General features: G+C 39.3%; 1 protein-coding gene across 3 annotated transcripts; it reads right to left on the bottom strand.

The window, feature by feature from the left end:
• Positions 1–367: 367 nt before the first annotated feature.
• acer2 (alkaline ceramidase 2) lies at positions 368–21,935 on the bottom strand. Of its 3 annotated transcripts, NM_001017116.2 has the most exon segments (8): positions 373–1,046; positions 1,583–2,065; positions 4,658–4,795; positions 8,618–8,755; positions 12,409–12,550; positions 13,916–14,030; positions 21,333–21,452; positions 21,656–21,935. In NM_001017116.2, coding segments are annotated over 6 exon segments (828 nt in total). In that variant the 5' UTR covers positions 21,441–21,452; positions 21,656–21,935; the 3' UTR covers positions 373–1,046; positions 1,583–1,878.
• Positions 21,936–23,731: the final 1,796 nt, after the last annotated feature.

Below are 23,731 nucleotides of genomic sequence, written 5' to 3'. Positions count from 1 at the left end.
TGAACATGGTAAATGTCTTATAGATTCATGATATCCACCATAACTGATTGCTTGGTGCACAACATGACGCCTGGACTGGCAATCTGTAGATTCTGGCAAATGCAAGAGGGGCTGCAATAAGATACTAAAGACAGTCATTATTTAGTGGGCTGGTGGGGCCTGTGTGTTTGAAATGCCAGGACCTATTTTAATTCCCAATCTGGGCCTGCACAGAGTCATTGGCTGAATGCAGGTGATGCACACCATGCTGTGTTGTAATTTATGGTTTTCTTTCATGCATACAGATAGACTACAACAAGTACATTCAATAACACAAATTCCTCATACAACACATCCCAATGTTACTCAACATTACACAACCACCATGAAGCATGAATTCAACATTTTATTTTATACAATAGCTTTTCATAAAAGAGATAAGAGCTATTTGCACTTAAATCATATTGTAAATCTGAAGCTTGACAAAACTAGATTTCCATTTGTCCATTATACCATTTAAAAAAAAAAGAGAACAAAATGTTATATTAACCCTTTTTATCATTTTAAATACAAAGTATATAAATATAAATGTTCCACGCAGGAAACCCAATACACTGAGTGAAATCTCACCTGAGAGTCATAATACTGAAATCACTAATTAACTTTTAACTCTTTCTTTCCTTATTGGTGTAAGTTTAACAATAATAAGACTTTAAAAAAAACAAAAAAACAATGGCCATTATTTTTCAGTTACCTTTTAAACCTTTCCCCGAGAGGGAAGCTTGCAATACCCAATATTGTGTCTCCAGGGTCATATTGTAAGGGCACACATTTCATTGGTCAGTATAGGAAGACTAATGGCAGTGGCCATTAATAAATGAATTCATGTAATGCAAAAGCAATGTATTTCTATTTGAGAATTAAATTACTTTCCCAAAAATACTCAGTAAATCTCCTTAACTAACAGATACAATTTTGTTCCAGTTCAAAACAACCAGATAAAGCAACCAATCACTCAATGTTTTCATTATTTAAAGTGCACTAGGCTGAGAAATAGTAATTGCTCATTGGTTACAGGAATTAAGCTTTCTGACAGTTGCATGCAACTTTGTGCCATGACCTGCGAAGTTCTGTAATATAAAAAAAAATGGTCTTAGGATGGTGTGTTTACTAAGATTGGATAAAAAATATCACTGGTGGTGTTGCTCATAGCAACCAATCAGAAATTAGATTTGAAATTTATCTCCAGTCTTCGTAAACACACCCCTTAATCTTTCAGTCAGAGGATTTTTCCATGAACTTCAACCACCATCAGTCAGAGACTGACATCTTGTGCCTCCTTTAACCATTTCAAATTAGACCAGGCAGCCTTATAAAATGTACCTGCCATACTCAATCCAAAACATCTTTAAAGATTTTCTAGCCTAACCTATAGTAAGTAGCTATGGAAATAGAACAATCCAAAGCAAAGCAAAGTCATTGTTTCTGCGGTTAAATGCAGCATATTCTGTGCTGCACATGATGTCTCCACCGCCTAATGGCACAATAAATGCTCTCTGTATGTCATGCTCTGTTGAAAAATGGTCTCTGACGTGCAATAGATTTGATTCATTATGTGAGAAAAATAAATGCGTCCCATCGTGTGATACCATAGCATAATGTGGAGGTAAATGTACTACCATCTATTACTATGTACACACAACTAACATAATACTTGTAAATAAATATTTGCCAACACATAATTTGATGGCGGTTACAGCACTGCTGCACATAAGGACTTTCTAGGAGGATGAAAAATTAATCAGTACCAGCTCTTATTCATAGGATTTATAGGAAAAATTCCAATATGAGCTTTTCCAGGTGAAAGAGTAGATTTCCATTTGATTTCCTTGCCAGAATTCATGTAATTTTCATGGGTGATTTCTTGTTAGCGCAGAGTAAAGTCACATAAGGCACCCCAATGAAGGCCCACTTTTCACTAGGCCAAAATTTGATGACAGGTCCCTGTTCTGGGATTTCAGATGCGGCGTGAAAGTAAGCAAAGCAGACACAGCCCAGATAAGCAGCCAGACAGATAAGGATGTGCCTGCAAGGAAAAACATAAGCAATCATCCTTCCATTTTAAGTTCACTTCAAAAGGCATGATTCTCTCTCTATATCATAAATGATTAAAGCAAATTTAATAGATTCTACAATACGGGTGCCTGGTTTCTAAGCATTTTAACTCAAATCCTTAAGGTTGAGGAGACTGCCTCATACAGATACAAATTAATGAAAAGAATTCTGGGAATGAATTCCAAACTCCTAAATAAAATCCCATTTACATGGGTTTATCCTATAGGCTAAAGCTCACCCACTGGGTTTTAAAGCAGAAGCCAGGATAATAGCCGATCAGATTCCCAACTACAGACCGGTTTAGCCCTTCTTGGGGCTCATCAGTATAGTGCAGGGTTTTCTGATCAGCTTAGCTGGAGTCACTGTGTGGTTTCACAAACAAATCCTTAAGGTTGAGGAGACTGCCTCATACAGATACAAATTAAATGAAAAGAATTCTGGGAATAAATTCCAAACTCCTATATAAAATCCCATTTACATGGGTTTATCCTATACGCTAAAGCTCACCCACTGGGTTTTAAAGCAGAAGCCAGGATAATAGCTGATCAGATTCCCAACTACAGACCAGTTTCGCCCTTCTTGGGGCTCATCAGTGTAGTGCAGGGTTTTCTGATCAGCTTAGGTAGAGTCACTGTGTGGTTTCACAAACAAATCATTAAGGTTGAGGAGACTGCCTCATACAGATACAAATAAACAAAAGGAATTCTGGGAATGAATTCCAAACTCCTAAAAAAAAAATTCTATTTTTAAACCCAGTGGGTGAGCTTTACCCTATAGGATATACCCACGTAAAAAAAATTTTAGGAGTTTGGAATGAATTCCTTTCGTTTATTTGTATCTGTATGAGGCAGTCTCCTCAACTTTAATGATTTGGAATTCATTCTCAGAATTCCTTTAGTTTATAACATTTAAAGACAGTGGCACTAGACACTGCATCCTGTCCCCTGCCCTGCCATCTAAGTTTTACTGCAGTCCACAAAAAACTGGTTAAAAAAAATTGATTTTGGGAAAATCATAAAGCCCGACTACTAACTGGGGGGTGGCTTAAGCTTGAGTCTCTGGGAACATAACAAGAACTATACCTATAGTTTAGTATATATACTATATACTAAATTGCCCTTTAACTTTCACTAATGGAATTTACAAAAACTTACGAGAGTACAAATTATGTATTTCCCAAAAAGTATGTACAGTAGGGGACCTGTTATCTAGAATGCTTGGGACCTGGGGTTTTCTGCATAAGGGATCTTTCTGTAATTAAGATCTCCATACATCATTTAAACATTAAATAAACCCAATAGGATTGTTTTGCCTCCAATAAGGATTAATTATATCTTAGTTGGGATCAAGTACAAGGTACTGTTTTATTATTACAGAGAAAAAGAAAATTAAATTTGAATAAATCAGATTAAAATGGAGTCTATAGGAGATGGCGTTCCAGGTGGCGTTCCAATTCAGAACTTTCTGGATAACAGTTTCTGGATAACGGATCCCATACCTGTATCTGTAGCACAAATTAATAACTCAGATAAGGAATGCAATATTTTCTTTCATGGTTTTAAGCTTTTGTGGAAGTCCTAAAAGCTACTGTATATTCACAATGTCTAGGGCATGTATTGATCATATGTATTCTACAGACTGGTTTCATTCTCCTTAGAACGTATCATTATTATTATGACTCAAGCATAACACATAAAATAGGAAGAGTAAAAACAGCATTTAGGAACAGATCAATACAATTGTGTTTCTAAGATGTTAGGCGCACAGCACATTGCAGAGAGTAGTTCTGCTGGCAGCTCGAAATGTCTGACATTGCTCGGGCAGCCTGCCATACACTTAAATGGCAGCCGGTTGCCACTCTCTTCAATGGCAGGCAGCCCAAACAGCGACAGGTGTTACTTTGCTGGAGGAAATATACTGGCAAATGCAGTAATGTTGTTTATGTGCAATTCACTGGGTACAATCCACGTGTTGGCGCAACATTCTAAGGGAACCCTGAAAGCAGATTTGCACCTTGTGTGCAATGCATTAAAGCAAGCTCAACCAGAATATTAGAACATGCTATAAGAGCATGTATAAGCACAAGTACCTTTGTAAAATATGTTTAAATGCATAAGAATCCTTGTAAATGAGCCGTCTTGTGCCTTACTTACTAAGCTGTACTGCATGTACAAATGGTTGGATCTTTGGTTACAGTTTATGACTTTTGGTAAATGCACAGTAACTTTTGAATCACACAAAACACTTGAACCCTTTGTTTTGATTCATTTCATTCTGCCAATAATATTGCTGCTATATAAACAGATTTTAATACAATAACAAAAGACAAGATTGTGCAAGGCTTACCATCCATGCAAGAGATAGATTGTCCTGCAGACAGGAACCTTCTTCCTTTTGTCTCTTTGACACTTAGCTCTTAATCTTTAATGTAACTATGCGTTGTATTTATTTGCATTTCTAATTGTTTTATAATTTATTGTATATTTGTACATTGCAGAGTACATAACCAGCACTATACATAAAAATATGAACATAGATACTGAAAAAAAAAAAACCCACTTACCATACACAGTGGAGGTAGGGGAAGTTAAAATATGACCAGATTTCACAAAATGCCTTGTCACTGATCCAACAGGCTAATGCCATCATCCACCATAATCCAGACATTAGGCCAAGCTTGTAAACCCGCATGTTGTCACATCTGAAATAGCAAATCATAAAGATGATTTTCACATGCAGCTCATGTGTACACAAGCAATATGATCACATTAACTACTTTTTTACTACAAACAAAGCCCCCGATATTCAGTGGCACTATTCAGTTTATTAGACTGGTACCACTGCCTGGTAGCTCTTAGTAACTTATTGAACTTATGTGTTTCATAAAAGAATCACTTTGTACTTCACAAATATGTATACAGAAATTTTAGGTCCCCGGCCTCGGAACCAAAATTTGTTAAACAACAAAAAGAACACACAAACCCCTAACATATAATTACTGTAATTTATTTACTGTATAAATAAATACCATTTTAAAAGATAAAATCCAGCTACAAATGCATCGTTTGAAATCCTGGCAGAGGAGGAGGGACTATGACATTTACAAACGGTAAAAACTTCTCCACAGCTTACAGGGAGCAAGCAGGAACTGCATAACCTACAATACATTGCACTGGGATGTTCCTTTCCTTATTGCCATCACGTGTGCAAGGAATTGTGGGATTTGGAGTATGCAGGCTGAGGACAGTCGAATACTGTTACATTTTATTTGGGTCTCAAAGCAGTCAGCCAGATCAGCAGGAGAACAGAGGGCTAGACTTAGTGAACTGTTCCAAACCATATTATTACATAAAAAATCATGAAAAGGCTGCATGTTTTTAATTAATGTATAATGCAAAGTTGCTTATAATTATGTTTACTTTTCAAAAAGCTTAACTTGTGTTTAGGTGGCGTTCCCCTTTAATTCAGGTTGATCTACACAACATTTTAATCACGTCTATACTGTGGCACATCTGACCTGAGCTCTAGCCTGTGCACCTAGGCTTTTTCCAGCACATATTGTTGGAAATAATTTACATTTTGGCCCCCACTACAAATATAATGTGTGCGATAGCCCCTAGTGCTATGAATGACAAGCACATTTCCTTGACACGAGAAAGGGGAATTTTTATTTTAAAAAATATTTAGTAACAGTGACTATTTCAGGTAATCACAAAAGGGACACATTCTATACAACTGCATTGCATTTGCTATGTACAAAAAAAAGGTCTGTTCTTTCTCTTGATAAAATGACTGCAGTGTACTATAGAGCACTGCAACTATAAAATAACTTAAACCCATAAATCCCTTCACTATACATTCTAAGCTTACAATGCAGCTATACTGGGAACTAAAAGTACATATGATTTCCCAGCAAAACATCATTAGATGCCCACGGAAATGTATTTCCTGTTCCTCTTATCAACAGAGAATACATGGTTTAAAGTTTACAGAATTAGAAGTCTCAGTTTTTTTTTTTTTGCTGTGTTTTTGCGAGTGATTGTGTATCGAAAAAGACAAATCCTGAGGATTTGCGTAGATGGACAGACTGAAGGCTCAGATAGTATTGAGCCACGTGTCCCATTTCTAGGAAGCTTCTTAGCAGTGCAGTGAGCTGACATGCCCATGGTCAATGACAGTGCTGAAATTGCTCCGTATATCACAGTTCCCAGAGCTGGAAGGAAACTGATAGACTATGATAAAGATAAAGTCTCTGGCAATGTTCAGTGAAATACATGTGCCTTATCACTGCTGCTCCTGCGGTTCACCAGCAGTTCAGTGATCACTAAACAAAGCAGAAAAGAGGTTATTTGGCAATAGGCATCTAGTCTTATTGCAGCACATTAAAATATATTTTCAAGTATAATTACAAAGCATTACACTTTGCAATAAAGAACACGTTTATGCAATTAAAACACACACAAGGCATCAAATTAATGGTACAGGTATTTCCTGTGATACACAAAAGTCATGAATAACCTGTATAAATGGTAAATAGGTGTATTCATTAGATGAAAAATAGATGATGCTGCTTTAAAATATAAACCCTAGAGTTCCATACTTGAACTCCTTGGTGACTTATTATATAATTATACATTACAATGCTAGTATTCTATAAGTTGACTTTCCGTAATTTATAACCTCAAAGGTGCCTACTACTACCTTACTAAACAGACTATAGAATCTGAAGGTGTAATAGTTGACTGTGAGTGTCAACTATTGTCAAAAATTGAGCAACCTTACCACTAATAAGTCATGATTAGTTAGTATAGGCCTGCGATGAAAGTCAGCAACCAAACAGTGCAGCACTATGACAGTTGAATGGCAAAAAAGGAAAGCTTTCTGTAAGTTCAAGATGTCATGGCTTCCCTTACGTGAATAAAGTGCCCACAGTTTATCATGGGACATGACCATGCTAAGAGATCAAGTTTGAAGTGATGTGATGGTAATATATTGTGGAGGGCTAAACACACTTCCCTGACATGTATGCCTTCTAAAACAGTAAAGTGGAAAAGTAATAAAAGGTACAATGTTTGCTACTGGTCTGATCACTTATAGCAACCAGCATTTAGCATTTACTGGCCACATATTTAAAAGCAAACATCTAACTGGCTTCTATGGTTTACTGCTTCTGAGCAAACATAATGCATTTTAATCTAGCAGATGGTCAGCTCCTGAATGTAGGTTACCATGAGCACTGGCACAGGGGCGTTTTTAGCAGCTGCTCAACACTACATTGTGGGTTAGAGTGCTGGGTTTCTCTCTGTTTTATTTTTTTACATATAAGGGCTTACTGTATATTATAATGATTATAAAATTACTATATAAAAGCTCTTGGAGAATGTTAATATCCTTATAAATTATAATAGGGGTATATTTTCCACTATATGAACATGTTATGTTTTCAAAAGAATCTTTAGAATATCTGGATTAGGCCAAAAGAATAAGTAAAGCAAACCATACACAGACAGATTTTAGCTGCTGATTCGGGTCCTTTAGACTGATTCAGCAGCTTATCTGCCCATGTATGGGCACCCCTGACAGGCCTACTCTTCCGAGTTCAGGCCTAAAATTGGCCAGATCTCAATCGGGCAGGTTTATTTTTTCCACGTATCGAAGACCTTAGCAGCTCATTGATGTGGTCCTGGGTCCAACTGCACTTATGTCCGCTGGTTTAATTTTGATCACTTGGCCCTAGGGCCACCTTAGGTGGACACATCGAGAGAAGATCCGACCATTTGGCGACCACAACATATGAGCAGATCTTTTCAAGTATGGCCACCTTAAGCCTCTTACTATGATGTAAGTAGAAGTTAGGAATCTGCATCCTACTATTGCTATACTACGGACTTCCAAAGTGCTAATATAACTGATATTTGTCCTTTAGACCGATTTGGCAGCTTATCTGCCTGTGTATGGGCACCACCAGCGGGCCTCCCCAAGAGACATCTGACCTGAAATTGGCCAGATCTAGATTGGGCAGGGCCAACCGATCAAATTAACCCAGTATTACCTACCTGTAGGTGGGCATATCAGGAGAAGATGCTCTCACTTGGCAACCTCACTAAATGAGAGGATCTTACAGTGTATGGCCAGCTTAAGTGCTACCTGTTTTTGTAACTTACAGCTATGGTTAGTTCTGCTAAGTTCTGCATTGGGAAACCCACTGTTATCCCCATACAGTTCTTTGCCAGTTACTCTGAGGTTGTCAGCACAAGGCAACATGGTTATTTCAATGAAGTTGAATCAGATCTGGATGACAGACCACATTTAATATGAGATTTTCTTTCTCTGAGTACATACCACTTAAAAATGATTACCTGTCATTATAAATTCTCATCTGTTAAATATACTGGGGTTATAGCAGTTCCAATGCAGAGATGTCAGTACTTTGCGTTGCAGTTCCCATTTCCCCTTTACTGCCAATTATTAGGTTTCTTAAAGAAACAATAAAACATTATGTGGTACAGGGGCTAATACTCACCTCTTGAGCTCAGCAATGAGTAAGACAGTACAAGGTATCCCCAGTGTCATCAGGGATATGTTGTTAATGGCAGGCTTGATAAATGCTAAGGCTGTGGTGACTCCTGAAAGCACCCCAACAACTGCTTTAAACCTCCACCTGTGGAATGAATACAGCCACTGTCATGTTCAAGAATACAGAGCTTAAGAATTGCCACTGATGTAAAATAGCCTGGTACTCTGATGCAGCTGCACTGTACACATTTAACAAAGTTAAATCATTATAATTTATTTAAACAGTGCCAGGAAGTTACACAGCGCTTACAACCAGGAGTCTTACAATAATTTAACAAACACGGGACAGAAACAAATAGGATCAGAGAGTCCAGCCCTTAATAGGTTACAATCTAAAAGGTTAAATCTTTGATAAAATTACAATTTGCCTGGGACAGCAATTCACAAGAAAATAGTATGAATGTATGTGTGGCCACTTTAAACTCAGACTACAAATTTTACTAGAGTGTTGCCATTCCAGCGTGCCAGAGCTAGGTCAGGTATCAATGGAATGTAGAGAGTTTAGGGCCACAACGGCATGACCAGAAAATTGGCAGTTTTTATATTCACGTTCATATTTGCAATAATCCAGTAAATATTCAGCCCACAACCAAACAATAGCAGAACAGTTAGAAACAATATTTACTATTTTATATGTCGCATGCAACTCCAAAATAAGCACATGATACTAGCGATGAATTTTTATGGTCAGCTGCCTCAGAAAAAGTATGGTATGGGGAACTTCTATTATTTCAAACAAAACAGCATTATAATATTGCAAAACTAAGAGGACAAAACATGTTTTGCTTTGGCTTGGTTGTCACAACTAACCCCCTTCAATCAAGTTTTGTACAATGTGACAGCAGCTGAATTGAGCATTACTAAAAAAGTGCCAATATCAATTTCACTTAATAAATGATCCAGAAAAACACATGACAAGACCAAGTTGCTAGGGAAAAACTAACAGTGAAAGGAGAAGAGGGGAACAGGAATAAGGAGGTTACAGAAATGCTGAGAGATGAGCGTGAGAACACAATAGTAGAGACAGGGCTAACTAATGTGTGTAGAAGTTAAAAAGAGGTTTGATTCTTGGCTGAATCTGTATAACCTATTATATTATTTTTTGTTTCATTAGGTATTAGGCTCATCTTAGGTTTGATTACAATACCTTCAGACTCCCACACACAATTAATTGGCTTCTGTCTGTGTTACACTGTAAACTAGGCCTGAATATCAGCAGACCCGCCTTCCAAACTGAATGACTGATCAGATCTAGCAAAATACCAGCAATAACTACCAGCTTTTGTCTTCCAGACTGCTCAAAGCTGCATGTGACAATAACACTATATTTGGTATCTATGGGTTAGTGAAAAGATAGAGGTCCTTATTCAAGGAAACTTACCAACAAGTACCAACAAGATAATGTAGCTCTGCCAGGCCTGGATTTGTGGTGAGGCCGCAAAGGCCCGGGCATAGAGCGCCAGAAACTTAGGGGCAGCATGCCGAGGCGAAATTTTGAAGTTTTGCTCCCATACGGAGCAATGGGGACCTCTCGCCCAGATTAGAAATCCGGCGCTGAGCCTTGCTCCTAATGTCTAAGCATACTCTTTAAAATAGTAAATTTAAACAGGTATGGGACCTATTTTCCAGAATGCTGGGGACATGGAGTTTTCCGGATAAGGGGTCTTTCCATAATTTGGATCTCTATATCTTAAGTCTACTAAAAAATTAAAACATTTATTGAACCCAATAGGATTGGTTTGCCTCCAATAAGGATTTGTTATATCTTAGTTGGGATCAAGTATATGGTACTGTTTTATTATAATAAAGAAAAAAAGGAAATACATTTTTAATAAATTGAATTGTTAAAATTGAGTCTATGGGAGATGGTCTTCCTGTAATTTGGAGCTTAGATACTATAATACAATCCTACAAGCCAACATTTGATGTTGGCATGTAGACTAATGACACATGCTATGAATATTTATATAACCTAAACAAAACTAAAAGAACACACAAGAATGGCGCCAAATTGGTGCAGCTCTTAAAGGGGTTGTTCACATTTAAATTAACCTTTAGTAAGATGTACAGAGTGCTATTCTGAGACAGTTTGCAATTAGTCTTCATTTTTTATTATGTGTGGTTTTTGAATTATTAAGCTTTTTGTTTAGCAGAAAATCTTGATCCGCACCGACCTAGCTTCTCCCCTATATTTATAGACCTGTGCCCCACCCACCCCACAATGTTGTCACAAAAGGGGCGGGTGCGTCAGGTGCGTGCCTATAAATACACAAGCTGGAAGAGGCAGACGCAAGTGGGGTAATGGAAAGAGGCCCGCACATCATAATTTAGTAGCTATCTGTTTGCTAAGGTCCAATTTAACCTAGCAACCAGTGGTTTGAAACAGATAATTTAAATAGAGGAGAGCCTACATAAAAAGATAAGTTAGTAAAAGTAACAATAACAATAAAATTGTAGTCTGACAGAGCAACTGATTTTTGGCTGTGGGGTCAGTGCCACCCATTTAAAAACTTGTAAGAGTTGAAAGAAGGCAAATAATTCAAAAACTTTAAAAAACAAAAAATGAAGACCAATTGAAAAGTTGCTCATTCTATAACATACTAAAAATTAATTAAAATATTGGCACCCTCCAGCGATTTTACCCTTAGTTCCCCTTTAAGGACGGCACATCAGCAGAAGAGAAACATTCAATATTGTCTTGTCAGTATAGCCATCACTCTGTGTTACATGTAGCAAGTAGCTGAGACTTACCAAAGATATTTGCCTGACGGGAATGGTAAGCATAAATACTTGACTGCCATGTGGGATAGCTAAAAATCTACCGGCTTAAAGATGTGTGATGTAGAGTATGCCGTTTCAAGACAACCTTATAAACTACAATAATGTCAACTCCCTTCTTAATAACATATGTTTATGGAATATACATAACAAGAATGTTCCTACACCACCTGGCAATTTTCATTCTTGTTTCAGTAATTAAACTGTTGTTTAAGCAGTCCTTCCTGGTGTAGAGTGTTTCTATTTAAAGGGGTTACTAAAAAAAATCACATGGCAGGTTGCCACTTCATCACTTTTAGTACAGGACATGACTGAAATTTTATATGTTACAGTGTTAATTAATACTTGGCACATAATGCTGCAGACTATACTTGCGGATTCATACGCAACCGGGGATGAGTATTGGTTCAGAAGCAGAAAACAACGTATAGTATCTAGTAGAATTAAGTCTAAAAACAACTGGACTTTTCTGAGTTTCTCTTGAAAACGTACAGTAGCATTTCTGATCCTAATTGGCCAGGCCTTCTTGCTTGCTCACCTTCTTTATTAATTACATAAGAAGCCTTAACCATATAACATACCTAATATTTGGTGGGTAATAGTAGATAAATGCCTTTCATAATTCATAACCTGTACCTAAATCTAATAAATAATTTGTGGCTGGGTATGAACAGTAGTGTCCATGTCTGGACTGAGGTCCAAAATAGGCCCTGGCATGTCAATTACAAAGTCCCCATATCTATTGCATCTTACAGCAGCCCCTCTGGCATTTTCCAGAACCCATAGGTTGCCAGTCTGGGCCTGGTAGTGTCCATGAATGCACTCCACCCCAAATGGAAGCAAACTAGTACATGTTCTGTAATTTGTAGCCCTCTATAAATGAGGTCCAAGGAAAAGAACACGCAGAATACAGGACAAAGGTTTGCAGATGGTTCCACTGAAAAACAAAGCATGCTATACCTGTCATTTCGAAATACCCTTGGTAGGTGTCTTTTAGGAAACCACATGGCTAATGCAGACATTAGCACCCACAGGATAGCCAACTCGTCCAGCATCTGCCCGATAAAACTGAGGGTTGCGTGGAAATATACTGACCCAATACCTGTTCACATTAAATAAAAAATCAGATATAAACATTTTTTTTTAAAGTAGATAAAATAAAGACACAAGTCAATCACTGAATACCAACATGTACATTAGAACTCTGCTCTTAAATGGAACCTGTTAGAAATGACAGTAGTCAGAACAGGCGACAGTAACACAGATTATTTGCAAAAAATACAGAAAAATACTATTAGTGATGAGCAAACTTTGGCTGACCAACTGCCTCATGCAGTGGGGTCATGGGCAGGTGGTGTGCCATGTTTCATGCCAGCCTAGCTGCTCCCCACCCCACCCTCTGACAGATGACATAGACTGACGCTGGTTTTTATACATTCAGGCACAGGTATATAAATCAGCATGGTGGGTTGGACTCGGGTTGGGTTAGGATGAGTTAGGGTGAGCACAAGTCACAGAAATTTTGACCTGTGCATCACTATGTAGTAACACGTGCAAAGGTTTGCTCTGGTCCAATTAAGTAAAGCCTCATGCCAGAAAAGAGTTGGGCAACCTTATAACTCTTTAATCTCTCATGTAAGGGGCAACCCCTTTTACTTGTGCCCTAGAGGCATAAGGATGACAAGCTGCAAGTTCAAGGCAGGAAAAAAAAGGTTTAGGGACTAACGGTCCACCCTGCTGTGCCATGCTAAATAGGGGGGGGGGGCCTATGAATCAACCATTTTTAAGGTTCACAGAACTATAGCAGACTGGCTGTCACAACCAAACACATTTTCATCAATATGTAACACGGCATGGCAAATGGCAGTTTAGTTGCAGCAATGCCAACTCAATGGCAGTTTGGGAGTAGAGGATTGAAGTATTACAACCACAAGCCCAAATACAGCAATATTAATAATTTATGTTGTTGTTTATGTAGTTGTCATATTTGCAGTAATATAAAAAAAAATATTTGTATGATGTACCTGGGACTGTAACCATTTAATTCTCTATGTTAAATATGCTATTCAGTCTCCAGGGCACTCCCCCCTATCTGAACAATTTTTTTTTTTAATGTTTGTAAATAAAAAATTAATTGAATAACCTAGGTTTAAAATATAAACAAGAGATGTTTTGGGTTAAGGCACAGCCTTTTATCTTATGTCTTGTCTGTTTACAGCTAGAATTCACAATAGACAGAACGTCATGTCAGCCATAAAAAAACAACTGCTCAGAAGGAATGTTATATGCTGAGGTCCAGGATGTTAACTTAAACGTGCCAGCAAACATAATCTTGGCACAGTGAGTTCAGTCATGCACTACATTGCTGACGTCACAATATCAGAACATGCGGCACAGGAAGTCAAAAAGAACTCACTTTCTTTTCTCATACGTGTCATGTTTAAATGTCCCCTATTGTTTCACTTACCGACAACAACCAGCAGAGTCCATATTAAATATATGCCACTGTTGAAGCAGGTTGCGTACTGACGGAACAGACACATGCATATGGGCGGTAACACAAAAAATAAAATGTTGCTGATCTACATGTGAAAAAAAAAAAAAAAGAGATAAGGGAGAACAGAAATAAAACAAATCAGCAAAATGAGGAAAACATAATGAATAAAATGAATACTAAAGCATTGTCTTTCATGCAAACAAAACTCAATATAAAACATAAAATAAACACTTCCTTTGCAAACACATTACGAGCACTAAAAGATCTGAACACAGAAAAACAGATCAGCATTGTTAACTTGGAATAATTGTATTCATTTAAAGGGACAGCAATGGGAATACAGTAGGCCATTATTCAGTGCACAGAGTGTGTGTTAGTAAGGAAGGGTGCAAATGAATGAACAGTTATGCACTCACTCTGCTCAAAGCTATCACGTGTTTTTTTACCTCTAAAAATTAAATTCAACTCAAAAAAACTTAACAAATAATTGTGTGCATGTTAATGATTCTTTCTCTCCATTGCTTTCATATGTGCTGCAGTGTTAGCCAAACTCTAGAAGTTGTAGAATTAGGAAACAGAAAAAGGACACAAAGGTTAAGACTTTTGTTTATAAAATGTGACTTGCCACTGAATTGTGCATATTTGCCATTTATTAGCTTAGTTTAATATTAACAATAGGGAAAATAAAAGGTCTTCAAATCATGTCTTGTTATCATGCTGTGTAGCCCAATGGCAGTCTGTGCCTGAGACATCCCTTTTGTCTTACAGCAGAAAAAATATTCTGTGTCCATTCCAACACCACTGGAAATAGTTAAAGAGCTGGCTTCCTGTCGCAGCTCACATGTGACACAGTAGCAAAATGCTTAGCCAGTGACTTGAATATAGAAGTACCTAGCCAACTTAACTGGGGCAGTATATCGCTATACATAACTTTGTCAACATAAGGACAATGTGTGCTATTTGTGTTAAAAATATAAAAAATACATATTTCTTGAATAAAACAATAGGAAAAAAGATACATGTTGCATTGTTTGAATCCCTAACAAGCAATTGTTTAAGACCCACAGTTAATACAATCATTCATTTTGGACCCTGGGCTAGTGGTGCTTTTCACTGAAAACCACATTGGCCAGGGAGATATAGTCCTGTTAGCTGAATCTTCAATGACTTCCCAAAGTTCAAGTCACAGGTCGCTGTTTTTTGGGCATGTTATCCTATTAATTTGCAGGTCAAAAACGGTTTTAAGTGGTCATAAATTTCAAATTAAAAGGTTCACAGAAACCTTTAACAATTAAAGGCTTCTCCCAAGAGGCTGCAGTAGATTTGAACACCTGCTTTTCTAAAATGTGGGTAGATTTGCTATATCAACCTAAAACAGATTATGCTTTCTACCTGAAAATAAAAAAAGTACATGAAAATATTCTCTAATTTTAGTACAGCACAGGTTACAAAACTGGTAAACATATGTTATAATATACAGCTTATTCTACTTGGGTGCTTACAGCTTATTCTACTAGAGTGCTTTTTTCCATTTAAAAACACCACAACACTATTATGAAGTATCAGCTTTATATAAGTTTATAATATATGAGTTTTAGTTATACCCACTAGTCAGTTAATTCAGCAGTAGATTTCACTACTGTACGCACGCAGTCACAGGCACTACCACAGATCAATTGCTTAATGTTCCTTTGCTAAGAATAGCGTTGAAAGAGCAGCTTAAGATAATAACGCAGAGCGCCCCAAAAAGTGCCTCTTAGTAAAACAGGAAACCCTAAAGCTGGCCATACACGGGCAGATCCGCTCGCTTGGTGATGTCGCCAAGCGAGCGGATCTTCACCCGATATCCCCACCTACGGGTGGCGATATCGGGGAGGCATGTAGGCGAATTCGATCGTTTGGCCCTGGGGCCAAACGATCGAATTCTGCACGCGGCAATGGGGCAGTTGGTTCTGCTAGAATAGGAACTGCTAGAATAGGAACTGACCTGTAACTCCATTTACTGTCCATAGCAACTGCCTGTACAAACATTGACTATTTTTTTAAGGGAAAAAAAATTATATAATAAAATTAATGATACCTGCTTTGGTGTGTAAGGGGGAAGACACACGGAGCTGCTAGTAGCAGCTACTTGTCATGGCTACTAAAATAGACAATGCAGATCATTTACTGATAGTTGCCTCTACGTGAGCTTTAGGGCTCTGGCACACGGGGAGATTAGTCGCCCGCGGCAAAACTCCCTGTTCGCGGGCGAATAATCTCCCCGAGTTGCCTTCCCGTGCCATCCCACCGGCGAACATGTAAGTCGCCGGTGGGATGGCAGACGCGGCGGGCGACTAATCTCCCCGTGTGCCAGAGCCCTTAGGACAGTGGCACATGAGGAGATTTGTCGCCCCGTGACAAATCTTCATTGCCGCGGGCAACTAATCTCTCCGTGTATGCCATCCCACCAGCGATTTCGATTGGTGCTGGTGGGATGGCATTGCGGGAAGATTAGTCGTCCTCAGAAACTAAGATTTGTCGCAGGGTGACTAATCTCCCTGTGTGCCACTGCCCTTAGGCAATTCTCAGTATTGTCTATGGCAGGGTATTTAGTAGCTGTGACAAGTAGCTGCTACTAAGTAACTGTGTGTTTTTGGTTCATTTCAATCTAAACAAGTGAGTCAGTATAACAAATAGGATCACAGCTGGACCTGTTATAGGTATTAGATAGATCATGTCACATTGACATCTAAATAACTTACAGCATATTGTCCTGCCATTTTGTTCTGATCTGACCAACAGAAAAGACAATCACATCCCTATTTAACCTGTGAATCCCTTGACCCCCTCCTGTGCCTGTAGCAACAGCTCATTGAAAGCAACCAAGGAAATAAAATTAGATATTATAATAAACAGTCTTCCCAGAGCTTTAATGGGCCCCTACCCACCAGCTTCATTGTCTACTCCCGTTATTTCTACACCACTACATCCAGAGTAGTGATGAAACTTCCAACATGCACCCAACCTTAACCCACTACATGGCAACCTGTGCCCTACCCTTGCCTTTTCCCAACATTCTCTCTCTGTTTTTAGCCTGTACCCAGTCCAAACATCACCAATAACAACAGAAATTGGTGGGCTTGCATTATGACTTCACCAGAAAGGCTTGGTGTGACTTTTTAAACTAGAAAGGGCTTAAGTTAAGCTGAGGCTTAGTTTCTCTAGCAAGTTTTGGACTAACCCACCCAATAATAATCCAGGTGTGGTGTTGGCCACTGTGCCATCTATGAAAAGACAGACCAGCCATTGTGAAAAGACCCCTGTTTCCTTGTAACATGGGGGGGTGGTCTTCATCAAAGGGATGCACTGCTGTTTCTGCTGTCTCTATCTTTCATGGCGCTGGTCTGTACTACGTATACTACTGTACAGATATTTTTTAGGAGTTATTTGTCCCATATTAACACAATCAGCTTCATAAAATAACATATTTGAAACACAGTATTAATCTGGTAATTTAAATATGGTACTAACCAAGCATGAGTAACAACCACGCGATTAACAATTTTCCTACTCCTACAGTAGGCTGTCACAATTCCTTAAAATAAATCCTCATTAATTGTAAGGGTTCCTTTTTAATAACTACTCCATCCAGTTTTGTTGGATGATTAAGAACAAGCAAGTCAGGTTTATCATTTCAGACTGACAAGAGAAAATAAATATGTAGCTTCAATAAATTGTGTAATGCAGGAGGGTCTAGAGTTGTAAACAGTGCTGGGTAAGACATGTTGTTATGTCTAATTAAGGCATTCCTAACCTATGGGTTGACACCCAAACATGAATCACAATACAGTTTTGGGTGGATCTCCACAATCACCTTTAATAATTTCTACAATAGAAAATAGCAGTTAAAAGAAGTTGCATAACTTGACTTTAAACCAATTCTTGGGTTGCATTTGCAAATCTCATTTCCAGCATAATCTGTGCCCCATAAGAGAAAATTAAGTAATTCTGGTTTAAAGTAGACTGCACACAGGGGAATTTGTCCTCTATGTTTAAATGTGGGCTACCCCAGGTGACAAATCTCCCCACAATGCTTTCCCACAGGTGATAAAGTGAATTGCCGGTGGCAAAACATATTCAGTGCTTTTTTTTCTGAAGTTGCCCAAAATTTCCTTTCGAAAGGCATCTCTCATTTAGCGGATGCAAAATTTTGCAACCAGAAGCCCTTGCCAAAAAAGCCAGGAACAACCCCAGAATTCATAATGCTTCTGGTGGTGTGATGGAGGAGGAATAATTATTATTTACCATTAAATAATGAATTCAACAGGTAGTGTTCTCCTGGCATGTGCCAAACCTAGACGATTCCTTTGGACTGCCAAATGCTGAAATGCCATTTATCATTCTAGATGATGTGTTTGCATTATGCAGAGTTCAACAGAAGTAACCTTTATACCACTCCAGCTGATGCATGGCATTGCGCATGTTAACGTTAGGTTTTTGTTGCCACAGATCGCCCATACTTCCTACAATTAGTTCTTGTGCTGACAGTTAGAGATGTAGCGAACTGTTCGCCGGAGAACTAATTCGCACGAAAATCGGGTGTTCACAAGTTCGCAAGTTCGCGAACTTTTAGCGATGTTCGCAATTTTGGGTTCGCCTTAGCTGGAGCCAAATTTTGACCTCTCACCCCAGAGCCAGCAGATACATGGCAGCCAATCAGGCAGCTCTCCCTCCTGGACCACCCCCGGACCACTCCCTTCCATATATAAACCGAAGCCCAGCAGCCATTTTACATTCTGCCTGTGTGTGCTTGATGAGTTAGCATAGGGAGAGAGCTGTGCAGGGGTTTGAGGGACAGTTTAGGTAGCTTTGCTGACTAGTAATCTACTTTCTACTGCTCTGTATGTAGCTGCTGGGGACAGCTGTCCTTCTGATCTCATCTGCTGTAACCCAATAGTCCTTGTAAGGACTGCTTTTATTTTCTGATTACTGATTACAACAACGTATTTTTCAGAGAAATTTTTGCCCTGCATGCCACTGTCCAGGTCGTGGCACCCTTTAAACAACTTTAAAATCAGTTTTCTGGCCATAAATGGCTTTTCTAGGTTTCAAAGTTCGCCTTCTCATTGAAGTCTATGGGGTTCGCAAAGTTCGCAAAAGTTCGCACTTTTTGGCAGAAGTTCGCAAACGGGTTCGCGAACTTTTTTTGTGAGGTTCGCTACACATCCCTACTGACAGTGCTGCCAGAGACAGTTTGGAACTCAGAAGGTAGTGTTGAAACGCAGGACATGTGATTTTAGACAGAATGTCCAGATACTTTTGTCTAAAAGTGTCTCTGGATACTTTTGGCCATATTGCATATATTCTGTGGATATTGTACATGCTGTAAGTTTACAAAGCAGACATTTGGTGAGCAGCCAGACTAAGGACTGAATCATGTAAAAAGAAGGAGACCGATAGTAGATCTCAAATTGCCATGACACCTTAAATGGCCCCCTATTATACATGGCATTTGGGCATGAGTCAGATGGCCTTGGTGTGCCTTATTTTTTGTTAATCAAAGTGCTAAGGCATCAGAAGAACAGAATTCAGTTAGGATTCATCCAGCCATTAGATTTTTTTTAATTAAGCAAAGCTATCTGCATATATTTACAAAGACCTGACATGCTGAACTCTGACATGCTGCCCTCAGCTGTTGAACTACAAAGTACAGTCTGAACACCCAGACGAAACAATGAGCTTTCAGAAAGTGCGGAGAAATTCTATCAGTGGCTTTGTTCATCTCAGGGTGCCTATGATGAACACTGACACGGGTGTACTGGCAAATTCAGGCAATAGCAGGTGCTAGTCACAACATTGCATTGTTTACCACCATGACCAGCTGTTTAAGGAAAGAACTTGAGAGATCGACCTAAACTAAGCAATTTTTTCATTATTTGGTATTTATTTTGTTACTGTTAGCCTGCTGCTATATGGCTGGCAGGGGTCACTGTCCATTTGTTATTAATTTTGTTTTATTACAGATCCAATAATTTAATTTACTCCTAGCAGCCAGACAGTTTACATCAGCTGCAAACTAAAAAGAGCCAGATTATGATGGCTAATAATTCCAAAATCATATAAACTAACTGATGAACACCAACTGAAAAGTGTTTAGAACAGGTCCTTCATGTATTTATTGGAGCCATCTTTAACATAGATGCCAGCTAACCTTATGTCATTAAGGTGATGGTGATGCATTCTGGGAACCAGAAGGGCTGCTCTAAGATGCCATAGACGGTAACTATTTAGTGGGCTGGTGGGAGTTGTTTGGATGTGTGTGTACTTGAAATGCCAGGGCATATTTAGAATGTCCTGGCATTTATAAGAGATTATTTCATATATACAGGGTCGGACTGGGCCAGCAGCACCCTGGGAAAAGACCTGGTGGGCGCCACTGACCCAGAACCAATGCTTGTCTACCCTCTCTCCCCCAAATGCAGCAAAAGTAGGTATAAAGTGCGCACACATGGGGGAAAGGGCTGGCAGTGGGTGAGCAGGCAGGCAGCGGTGGCCCAAGAAGGGGTGTGGGGGCCCTTGGGTTAGCAGCCCTGGTGGGCCCCCCTCACCCCAGTCTCACCTGATATTTATAGTAAACAGAAATCCAAGACCGGACTGCATCATTATCTCTCTCATGACATGGGGTTACTTCTCTTAGTATCATGAATCTGAAAGTGATTTTATTTATTGCTAAATAAGTAAGGATTTTCTAAATAAAAATGTATAAAACTTGCAAAAACATTAGGCACCCCCCAGTGATTGTAATCACTTATACCCCAGGCTGTTGCCCCTGTTAGGAGAAAACCACACCAGCCTGGGGTAGCTGTGAGGGAGATCATCCATCTTCATCCTGCTTGTGCACACCCAGTAGAGTGAAAAGCCAAACTTTAACAAAAAAGCTGTCATTTTTACCCAACTGTGCATGCTTTGGCCCCCGGATTTGGAAGAAAGGAGATAGAAAAGGATTACTCCCTCACAGCTACCCCAGGCTGGTGCAGTTTTCTCCTAACATGACCACCAGCCCAGGGTATAAGGTAAACAATTATAATCACTGGGGGGTGTCTAACATTTTGGCACCCCCCAGTGATTTTACCTTTCCTTCTTCTTGAAGGAATGGGGGGGGGGGGGGGGAAGTATTAACAGACATAAATTAAAGCGAAGGCCAGAAAGTAGCAAGATCTGAGAGAAGGGCTGAAATTGATGGACAGGGGTCTGTTTTCAAGCTACAGTAATTATGTAACATTGCACATGGCCAAAGTAACCAGGGTGCAAGAGGGAAGTGTATAAAGCAGCAGACTAGTGTGTAGGGATGAGGGCAGCAGCACACACAAAGGCTAACAGAGAATATAAGAATGCTGGTACAAACCGTATTGTAGAACTCAGCGATGGTAGGCACTATGGTGTAATTATCCTCGCACCAGTCCACTTCTGAGCTGCCTGCCTGAAGATGCTCCCAGATCTTTAACGAGCCCATAGCCGCTTGTGCCTGAGAAGGGGAAGGTGGGTGAGTGTGAGTGCGAGTGTGAGTGCCTAGGGCAGTTCGGAGGCAGTTCTGCAGCCAGTGACAAGTCCAACTGAGAGTTCCAGGCTAGTTTCCCAGCATGCTATTGTGCCTCACGTACCGCTAGGATACAGCTAGCCTACCGCTAAGTGCGGGTCTGTATGGCCACCTCCACACAGAATACTCACAAAAGACAAAGAACCTTTCTAAATTAGCGCCTATCAACAGGCACATAAAACGCCTGGTAAATCTGCGATGCGAGTGCCGGATGCTGCGCCAAGCTGCCGGAGAGTTCCTGGCTCTGTAGCCGTGAGTGTCAGCACCGGCTGGCTGAGATACGTGAGAAAGAAACGTCCAGCCAGCAGTACCATACAGGCAGCACACTGCTGCTACTTGCCCAGCTTCTCCCTGCCATCTGGCTAGTGCGGATAATAATAAATACAAAGGGGCCTCCCCGCCTATGGGCGGTCTGATTGGGCGACACAGTCAGCGCTGGGCGGGATTAGGAGCGTTTAATGCATTCCTGGCTGGGTCTGTACGAGCTCCCCCTAGTGGCTGTTCCTCAGTACTGCGCGGAATCCAATGTCATCAGGGCACTGTGCTGTGTTCTGTATTGTACTGCTGATTTATGGTTCCTGGGAATCTATAGCTGGGGCTGACTTGTAGCACACGTTCTTTAGAACAGCAAGAGGATGTGAAAAAGCAACTGTTGTTGGGCAGTAGGTTCAAATCCCTGTTCAAGCTGTCCACTAGTTATTGTGCATTCAATTACTCATAATTTTAATCAAGGTGAATATTGGTTCATAGTGTTAGCAAATCTGTCCCACTTTTTTTTACATGCGTAATTTTTTGACTCGGACGGCAATTATTTGTCACATGGCTAATTTTGTCGCCAGTTTCATGAAAAAAATCCGCCAATGGCGAAACGCAGAAATTTGCCGCAAATCCATGCCTGACGAATTATTTCGCCCTTCACTATCATAAAAAGAGGGAGAAAATGAACACAAATAATTTAAAAATGATAAGAAATTAAGATCGCTTGAAATGTTGCTATGAATACAACATTCTACTAAAAATGAAATAAACCACCCCTGTAAAGCACATGATTGTTTGATTTTTTTTTTTTGCTTTCCATGGGCAATATCCCTAATCACATTAAGAATTATATTCAGGTGAACCCAGAAAATAAATTGGGTTACTGTTCTTGGGACATGGCACACCAGCTATACCTAAATACAAATAAAATAAAGTTTGTTTTTATGGGGGGAGGGGTTGTCCTGCTATTGATTTTAATTTTTGGCCTTTCTTTGTCACCCAGTTGACCTCATTCCATGCCTCTGCTTCCCCTGGAAAAAAGATAACGCTCCTTAATTGCATCTTGTAAGAGTATTATAACACAAGAAGAAGGCTATGAGATTATGAGCTTGTGGCCAGCCAGCCAAAGAAACAGTAGAGTTTAGGAAAGGTTAAAATTGAAAGAGTCAGTAACAACTTAAAGCAATAGCAGAACAAAACAAAACAACTAAGATTTTTGATTTACAACATCTAAAATGCTATAGACTAGTATAGGCTTTGCAATTTGTAAAGAAACAATCTATTGAAACCAATTCTACCAAGGGTGGCACTGATTTAACATTCTGCTAGTACAATGTATAAAAGCCACAATTATGAATTTATATAACAATAAATACATTTTAAAAGCAAGTATTTGAGTATTTCACATTTTGAGAGTTGTGTTGATATATCTTTAAATTCTTTTATAGCAGGAAAGAATATTTGTGACAATGAAATTATATGGAAACGCAGAAGAGACTTACTGCCCATTTAAAATGTTGCAAGCAGAATAATGCTATGCACATAAACAGAGGGATCAATCACTGAGCTGTCTAGTGCAAAAAGGAGGGGGTAAGTTTGTGACCTTCATCCTAGCTTAGCCATGGCTGTGTTATCTTTGTATTTTTCTCACAGTAATGCCCACTGGGCATCTGTCCATGCTAGCTTGTTATAATAAAGAATAAAAACATGGGCATTATATTGATTGTTGTGCCTTCTACCAGGACAATGTTTTTAAATCACATAAAAATGCAGTGTTATGAGGGCTGTATAATTTAGAATTTGATGCACCACAGCTTTCAGTCTGCCACTGTTCCTATCAGAAGAGCTGGTAAAGACCTGCTGGGCAATTTAGTTCTGAAACAACTGTAATGCCTTTTAGCCTCAGTCTGCAAATGCTGCACAATTCTGAATGCTAATTTTCACATCTC

The sequence above is a fragment of the Xenopus tropicalis genome, chromosome 1, assembly GCF_000004195.4.
Source record: "Xenopus tropicalis strain Nigerian chromosome 1, UCB_Xtro_10.0, whole genome shotgun sequence".
Lineage (NCBI taxonomy): Eukaryota > Metazoa > Chordata > Amphibia > Anura > Pipidae > Xenopus > Xenopus tropicalis.
The sequence above is the reverse complement of the archived record's forward strand: the minus strand, read 5'-3'. Positions and strand labels throughout refer to the sequence as shown.